The 8,932-nt window shown below is 51.2% G+C and overlaps 1 protein-coding gene across 1 annotated transcript; it reads right to left on the reverse strand.

The window, feature by feature from the left end:
• Nucleotides 1-2,236: 2,236 nt before the first annotated feature.
• On the reverse strand, nt 2,237-8,926 carry LOC146356679 (vomeronasal type-2 receptor 26-like). Its single transcript, XM_084830256.1, has 4 exons — nt 8,672-8,926; nt 6,349-6,558; nt 5,415-5,541; nt 2,237-3,141 (listed from the first exon to the last, which is right to left on the reverse strand). Exons 1-4 carry the CDS (start codon nt 8,924-8,926, stop codon nt 2,237-2,239), a joined length of 1,497 nt encoding a protein of 498 aa, XP_084686382.1.
• Between the last annotated feature and the right edge of the window lie 6 nt (nt 8,927-8,932).

The raw sequence follows: 8,932 nt of genomic DNA on the forward strand, positions 1-8,932 counted from the left end.
ATGGACTTCAAGGACAGCCTCACGCACAGGCCCATCTTTGGCTTCTGCAGTCCTTGGGGGGTTTACGTCCCTGTGGGCAGAAGTCTGAGCTGCCCATGGAAGTCAGTGCAGATGAAGGCCAGGCTTTTGGCATTGCTGTGATAGGGCAGTAGCATCTGTTCCACCTCCCCCCGCCCCCCGCAAGAAGAGGCAGGAAAGGCAGGAGCTCCTGCTCTTTGGAATCCAGGCCTTGTGATGAATGTGCTGACTTGGGAGCATCTACGGCTGATCCTGGGTCGGCTGCTTTGGCTCTTCCTGTGCATCTGGGAATGTCCCGAGGCCTCCCAGGCAGTTGGTGGCTGAGGGAGGAATGGGGGCCTCAGCCACTGCAGCTGGGTCTGGACCCCTCCCCAAAGGTCTATCTGCTGCTCCTGGTCTATTCATACTCCTGCTGCAGAGGCCTTTGGGGGAAGAGCAGACTCCCCCAACCTGGGGTCCCCCGGATTGGTTGGACTACAACTCCCATCAGCCCCATCCAGCATGGCCAATGGTCAGGGATGCTGGGCATTGCAGTCCAAAACAGCTAGAGGGCACTGGGCTGGCGGAGGCTGGGGTAGATGAGGGACCATACCATCTTCTGCCTGTGTCGGGTTTTTCTACTGCTGCTTCTTTATTTTGGTTGCATTGTGCAGGATTATGCACCATTAGGGATGTCAGGGAATTCCACGACGGATCTCGGTGAGGCCGAATGCCAGTGCAATTGGCCCCCAGAAATCTGTCACGGAACGAAGCCCCTGCCCCCCCCATGAAAGGCATGCGGGACGAAGTCCCTGCTGCCCCCTCCCCACGAAAGGCGCGGGAAACGGAGCACTTACCTGCTCCCGTCCGCGCTGCTTTGCGAATGGCGGCCATCCTGCAGACGCCATTTGCTTCCTCCTCTTCCTAGCCGTGATAAGCTACGTAAATACATACATAGCCTATCACGGCTAATGCAGGGACGCCATTTGCATCCCTGCGGAGGCCATGATAAGCTACGTAAGTATTTACGTAGCCTATCAAGACAGGGGGGAAAAAACCCAGTGTATGCAAATGGCGGTAGCTACCGCCATTTGCGTATGCTGGGGTTTTCCCCCTGCCGTGATAGGCTATGTAAATATTTACATAGCCTATCACGGCTCAATACAGGGACGGAAATGGCGGTGGCTATGACAGCCACCATTTGCGTCCCTGCAGGGCTGCCCAGTGGCCGGATGTCTGGCTGCGGGCGGCCGGAGCCAGCCGGCAGCTCCGCGGCTTGGTCGCAGAGCAGAGCCGGCCGGGCAGGATTCCGAGGGGGAAGACCGAATCACCTCCCCCCCCGTCGAGAATTCCAGGGGGAGGGACGGAGCACCTGCCCCCCACCACGGATTGCTGGGCGTGGAGCCAGGTCGGTGTTTCGTACATCCCTACGCACCATACACATGCAGGGAGAACAAGAGTTAAAGATAAAGGTTTTCCCTACAAGGTGTCTTACAAAACTTTAAAATAAATAAGCAAAAAAATACAGGATGAGATCACTTGAAAAGGGGTTAGACAAATGCATGGAGGAGAAGGCTATCAATGGCTGCTGGTCATGAGGGCTATTTGCAAGCTCCAGTTTCAGAGGAAGTAGACCTGTGTACACCAGTTGCTGGGGAACATGGGCCGGAGGGGGCAATTCTTCCAAAGGAATTGGTGGTTAGGGAAGAGTAGTTGGGCTTCAGCCCTAAAGGGCCTCCTCCACCTATTCCTCACCAATCCCCCCTCCCCCAACCCCCCTTTGAGGAGTGGGGAAAGGGGAAGTGTAAGGGAGTACGATTTCACAAAGTTATAACAACAAGGCCTGAGCCATACGTTCTTGCAATTTTAATTTTTGAATCTTAGGTACCAAGAGGGACAGACCTGGGGGTCACTTGCATAAAGTGGGATGTGTTTGGGGCACTGGAAATCAAAGTGATGATGGTCTAAAGCTCGCAAGTTTCACTGTCAAAAGGATGACTCATCGTGAGACTGCACTATCAACTCTGACCAATAGACCTCTGTGGAGGTAGGGGGTTGCACAAAATGGTGGATTTTTTTTTATTATTATTAAATTTATTAATCGCCCATCTGGCTGGTCACCCAGCCACTCTGATGAACCAATATGGCCACCATGCTTTGGAAATCTGCATCCTAAGGCTGCACACCCCTATAAAAACTGGCAGACCATTGGTGTTTTTAGAAACAATATGAATCAGATTTATTCTTTTGTTTTCATCATGAGATGCTCCTTTGTATTCAGATGAGGCCTCAGTACAATAATGTAGCACTTGGGGAGAAAGATGCAGCCCAGTAAGCCAGCACTGGAGGCCAAGATGGAGAAGACCTGCACGGCCACCATGTATTTCCCCTTGGTGCTCAGGTAGGTGGGCACAAAGGACACCCAAACGCTGCAGAAGACCAGCATGCTGAAGGTGATCAGCTTGGCTTCATTGAAGGCACCAGGCAGCTTCCTGGCAAGGAAAGCCACCGTGAAGCAGATGGCAGCCAGGAAGCCCATGTAGCCAAGGGCAGCATAAAACATGGTGACAGACCCTTCGTTGCATTGCAGGATGATCTGTCCAGGCTGCGAGTGCATGTCAGAGTCAGGGAATGGTGGAGAGATGCCCAGCCAGATGGTGCAGATGACAACTTGGACACCAGAACAGGAAAGGACGATGGAGTTGGCCAAACTCTTCCCCAGCCATCCCCTCACCCTGTTCCCTGGCTTTGAGGCCAGGAAAGCCAGCACCACAGTGATCGTTTTGGCCAACAGAGAAGAGACGGCAACTGAGAAGATGATGCTGAAGGCCATTTGCCGGAGGAGGCAGATTGCTTTCCATGGCTGACCAATGAAGAGGAAGGAGGACAAGAAGGAAAGCAGGAGGGAGAGAAGGAGAATGTAGGAGAGGTCCCGGTTGTTGGCTTTGACTATGGGAGTGTCAAGGTATTTTATGAAGATTCCTAACGCAAAGCCTGTGGTTAAGGATAAGAATAGGGCAAAGGAAGCCAAGGTGATACCCAAATATTCTTCGTAGGACAGGAAGGTGATATCCTTGGGGATACATTCATCTCGGTCCTTGTTTGGATGCTGATCATCCGGACACTTGGTGCAATGGTCTGCATCTGGAAAAACAAGACAAACATCTCCCTGACATCCTTAGCCATCTCTGTTCTTTTACATTCCCTCAGAAATATTCTTCTGGTGTGATGGGCAGGACATATTAATCTCATACAGGGCATGGTAAGGCCTGCTGGGCCTCGTCAGTCTTCCATGGCCACAATCCACATTCCGTGTTTCATGTGTTTAAACATGACCTTAACCCAGGGATGGGGAAACTCTCTTCTGTAGGCCTAATTTGGCTTGCATATATTCCATAGTCATCCTATGAAACCTTCATTAATCCCTCCAGTGGGAGGCCTGGACCCCTGAAAGAATCCCCGCTGTTATCTCCAACCTGTGATTGGAGATAAATGTGGAGAATGCGGGCTGGCCGACCGTGTATTGTGCATTTTGTGGATCATCCATGTGGTATTTTGGCTGGAAATGACATGATGTCAGGGGCCTGCCCCTCTCCTTGATGACTTTCAAGGCACGGAGGGCTGGCTACGTAGGCGCCCAACAAAATTTAGTCCCCCATTTCTGCTGTAACCATCATTTTGTTTGAAGAGGACAGGTGAGAGGATCCAGCAGTATTCCTGGAGACTGCCTTTTGAGTCCTCAGACGGTTGCCAAGGAGCTCCTCTTTTTGAGGTAAATTCCGGGTCAATGGCCCACGATGACTAGGATCCTGGTGACTCCTCTGGAAGGGGACAGCCATTTGGGGAAAGAGCTTGCCTGTCTTCCCCACCTCCTCCCACAGCATAGACAAAGAATAGAGTGGAGTTTGATTGGCACAGAGGAGGGGACACAGGACCAGGTTGCACATCATGATAAGCCACCAAGAGACAATCAGTGCTGACAACCAACTGTAGGTTGTTGGGTCATGCGAATGGGGTCACGGAGAGCTGAACGTGGGCTCTGCAAGTATCTTGTGGTGCTGGATGTGAGAAAACTGGACTACAACTCCCATCACCAACATCCAGCCTTGTTTATACTGTGCCTCCACCTGTGCTCAGCCAATGCTTAATCAGGATCATCCCATGAGGCTGCCTGCTGGGAGAGGCAGGACAGATAAAGGGAAGGGCTCCTTCACACAATGCAGATTTGAAAAATGGAATTCACTTCCGCAAGTGATGGCCACCAGTTTGGATGGCTTTGAAAGTGGGTTGGAGAATAACTGGGGGAGAAGGCTATCCATCGATACTAGTCCTGACAGCTATGTGCTACCTCCAGTATCAGAGGCAGTGAGCCTATGTACGCCATTGATGTGGAACACACGTGGGAGGGTTTAATTGCACCCGTGTCCTACTTGTGGTTTTCCCAGTGATCTATTTTTTCGTCCATTGTCTGAACAGGGTACAGGAGTAGACGGGCCTTTGATCTGACCCAGCATGGCTCTCATATTCCTGTGTTCATTTGTGAACAAAATGAAACGTCTAAACGTTTGACTAAAACAACAATAACAACAACACGTGTATGCAAATGGCGGCGGCCACGGCCGCTGCCATTTGCGTATGCGTGGTTTTTTGGGTTTTTTTTTTAAAGTCAGACGTGATAGGCTACATAAACATTTATGTAGCCTATCACGGCTTTTTTTTTTTTTTTAACTGGAAATGGCGGCAGTGGCAGCCGGTCGGAAGACCAGCCGCCACAGCCGCGGCCACCAAACCGCCACCACAGCTGCCGCTGCAGCCGCCACCACCGCCGCCAGGAAGATCCACCCCAGGTAAGTCTCGTACTGGGGTGGGGTGGGGGGGGCAGACCGTTTCACCACCGATTTCTGCCTCCCCGAGATCCGTGGCAGAATTCTCTGACATCCCTAGAATAAAACCAGAACACAACCTGGCAGCAATGCAGAGATTGAAAATAGGGATTTTAAAATGCCTGGGGGAATAAAGAAGTCTTCACCTGGCACTGGAAGGAGTACAATGTAGATAGCAGGCGAACCTCTCTAAGGAGCTCATTCCACAGCCAGGGTGCCACAGCAGAAAAGGCCCTCCTGCTGGCAGCCACCCACCTCACTAACATAACAATATGAACCATGGAGAGCTTGCATGTGATGTAAGGTGCCGGGCACATGCAGTCTGGCGGTGCTGATCCCTGCCCCATCCTCTGCCTCTCTCTGCCCCACTGCTCAGTCCGTCCTCCCAGGTCATTTTTCATGTCAAATGAATTGTGGCGACTGCAATAAAGGATCCAAGTGCAGAAATGTCTTTAAGAAAAGCTTCAGTGAACATGTCTGGGTGGATCTTTACCCTCCTTCACTGGGGCTGCATTTTCCTTCAGAGTCACCCACCTTCCTGGTTGGAGATGGTCCCTTCCGCGCAGGGAGCACAGTCATAGCAGCAAACCGGCCTTCCTTCCTGAACCACCTTGACGGATCCTGGGCGACAGCTTTCCACACACCTGGAATGAGGCAGGGGCTACACACAGAACAAGGACCATCAAGGAAAATGCATTGGGGCCAATTTGGCTACAGAAATGACAGACACAGTTCAAAGGGCCCAACAGGGTCTCCAGCACTGAACACGAAGCTCGTCACTAAGCCTGAGCACACACAGCTTCTTCCCAGTTTCCTCCCCTGGGGCTTCTCTCTTCCACTTTTCTTTCCCTTGTGTAGGGATGTGTGAAAGGCTTACCGGGCTCCATGCCGGGGCATTTGGGTGAGGGGGAGGCGCTTTGTCCCTCCCCCTGGAATCCTCCCCGGCTGGCTCCGCTTGGAGTCCATGGGAGACCAGCCGGAGCTGCCGCATTCACCCCAGGTAAGCTCTGTCCTGGGGGGATTCCACGGGGGGGGGCGGGGGGGGAGGCCGTTCCACCACGGATTCCGGGGGGCTGGATTCTAAAGAATCTGGAGTCCCTGGCGGAATTCTCTGACATCCCTACCTGCAGGTCTTCTCCATCTTGGCCTACATCCCTACCTGCAGGTCTTCTCCATCTTGGCCTACATCCCTACCCTTGCGTCTTTGGGGACAGGTCCTCTTGTTCTCCATAAAGTGCCACATAGACTGATGGGGCTGTACAAATGGACAGAGAAGTCCCAAGGCACCTCCAGCCTGTGTTTGGCCCACAGCTGGGAAGCAGTGCTGGGAAACATCTCCCCTCTCTCTGAGATCTTGAAAAATTGCTGCTAGTTGGAAGTTCCAGGCTGACTGGGAACCTGCTACATTTAGCAGAGGTTAAGAGATGGTCAATAAATACCATGGAAGGAAAGGAATTGTTTCCCTCACCTTGTTGAACCATTGGGGCCACACAATGGCATCCTGATCAATGGTGAACTTGAGGCCTGCTGGGGATCCCCGTCTTTCCATACTCCCAAACTTCACTTTAACCACAGACTTGTTGGGGAATTTCACCCAGTTGACAATGTCAAAGGCGGCTGCCAGGTCTCTGTCCATGGAATTATTGTAAAACTGGGAGATTCTCAGGAAAGGGTGAAGCTAGAACAGCAGAGAAATCACCAACATGGAGGAAACCAGGAACCACACTCGATCAGTGATGCCCATCTCATGCTTGAATCTTCTATGGCTCGGGGCTGGTTCAAGACTCAAGTGGCGGGGGTGTCTCTTAACACTAGCAAGAGACCTGGTTTCATCCCTGGATGTTATTTCCTTTGGGGATCTGAAGCCAACTCATATGCTCCCATCGCCATCTGAGGTCCTCCTGCCCGCTTCCCCGTGAGTTTCATCCAGTGCCCCAATGCCGTCCCTTTGGCACCAGGCTAGGAGTTTCCTCTCCCCCCAGGCATTCGACAGCATATGATAAAAACCAGGCCTGGGATTTCTAGTGTTGATTGTGCTTCCCTTGTTTTATGTAAATGGTTTCTAGATAATATTTTCTATTTGGTTTTCAGTTTTTAATCTTTTGTAAACCACCCAAACAGCTTTGGCTATTGGGCCATGTGATCACATGTCACATAGACATGTGATAAATAATGCTAAGAAAATTTAGGCATATAAAGTAGTTCAGGAATCTGGGCCTGGTATTACCATTGGCAGAGGGGGGCTGACCTCTCGATGGGGCACATTCTCAGCCCAGTTGAAAGGCAGCAAGTTGACAGTTATGTAACGAAGGCCAAGGTCCTATGCACACAAACCGGTTCATAATTTCGAATGAACTCAGTAGGACCTGGGCTTGAGGAGTCACACACAGGACTGAGCTGTAACTACAGGTTTGGGAAAGAATCTGGATTTCTGATGTTAGCCATCAAATTGTTCAAATTGATTGTTTAAAAGTGCTCCTGCCAGAAAATGGTTCTTGACATGAAATAAAACCAAATGCAAGGAACTTTTCTGCACATTGTGGAAAAAGGCAAGTTTCATTCAGCATAATGGGGGAATGTTCAGCTTGGCACTTTTGTAAAAGTCACCAGAAAGATAAGAAATGTACGTTCCTGTTAAACACTATCAGTACATGAACCATTCATTTATCTCCAGACCCATTTCAGATGCCAGTACTACACCGATGACACCGTCACGGACAAAGGGAAGGAGGGAGGGGCAACAGTGGACCCAGTAGGTGTCAAACTGGCAGCCCAGTCAAGGAGGCAGGAAGGAACAGCAGCATGGCTGACTCCAGTGGTGGAGCACGGGGAACGGGCCAGGCAGAGATGGAGGGGCTGTGCCCATGTTGGGACTGTGGCCAGATGGGCTGAGTCCTCAGGAGCCGGTGTCAGGAGGCCAAAGCGGGGGCAGCACAGGGAGTTTTGCAGCTGGTTTTGCTCCAACATTTTGTATCCAACATTTCACTTCATTTTCTAATATTCTCAGCTTCTAAATCCAGGGCAATCATGCTTGAATTGTACCACTGATTCAGCAGGGATATCTGTAGGGATGTATGAAAGTTCCTCCACGGATCTTGCCGGGATGGGACATACCTGGGGCGGATCTTCCTGGCGGCAGCGGCTCCGGCAGCAGTTCTGCGATGGCGGCTGCCGCCGCCACCATTTCCTGGTTTTAAAAAAACACAACATGATAGGCTACGTAAAGATTTACGTAGCCTATCATGGCTAGATTTTAAAAAAACACCATGATAGGCTACGTAAATGTTTACGTAGCCTATCACAGCTGATTAAAAAAACAAAAACATTGCATTCCCCTTACTTTCGCCGTCTTAATCTACATAAATATTTACGTAGACTAAGACGTGCCTAAATAAGGAACACAAATGGTGGCGCCCATGGGCGCTGCCATTCCCGTACGCGCGTTTTTTTTTTTAATCAGCCGTGATAGGCTACGTAAACATTTATGTAGCCTATCACGGCTGACTGCAGGGACACAAACGGTGGCGGCTATGGCTGGTGCCATTTGCGTCCCTTCTAGCCAGCGGCCAGATGTCCGTCTGCTGGCGGAGCCGGCCGGCGGCTCCACAGAATCGCTGCGGAGCACAGCCGAATGCCCAGGATTCCAGGGGGGGGAGGATCGGAGCGCCTCCCCCCCTGACAAGGATTCCGGGGGGAAGGACAGAACGCCTCCCCCCGCACTATCAGCATAATACCCAAAAGGTAAGTGATTTTTGTACATCCCTAGATATCTGTGATGAGAATGGGAATACCTGCCATGGGTGCAGCCTTTGAGCGTACAGCCTGCCTCCACCCTCCACCACCATCCTCTTGGATCTTGACGAATAAGCCGCATCCAAGGCACGGGCCACAGCCTGGACAGTGTTGTAAATGATATAGCTGTCCAGAGACAGGGTTCTCTCCACAACCTCTTCTGGAAGGGTCTCCAGTTTCTCATTCTCTCTGCATCTTGTCCAGCCTTTCACGGACAATGCATGCTTTGAATAGGCACAATTAAATGCTTTCATCACAAA

Source organism: Heloderma suspectum, chromosome 2 (assembly GCF_057233095.1).
Source record: "Heloderma suspectum isolate Gila_16-S chromosome 2, 16-S_ref, whole genome shotgun sequence".
Classification (NCBI taxonomy): Eukaryota; Metazoa; Chordata; class Lepidosauria; order Squamata; family Helodermatidae; genus Heloderma; species Heloderma suspectum.

Bases quoted from the DNA above. Each gene is read 5' to 3' on its own strand.
- LOC146356679 (XM_084830256.1), bottom strand. From the start codon at position 8,926: ATGAAAGCATTTAATTGTGCCTATTCAAAGCATGCATTGTCCGTGAAA. The intron at 6,559-8,671 runs GTATTCCCATTC...CTGCTGTTCTAG, and splicing joins AAAGGCTGCACCCATGGCAG to CTTCACCCTTTCCTGAGAAT. The intron at 3,142-5,414 runs GTGGGTGACTCT...TTGTTTTTCCAG, and splicing joins GACCATCTCCAACCAGGAAG to ATGCAGACCATTGCACCAAG.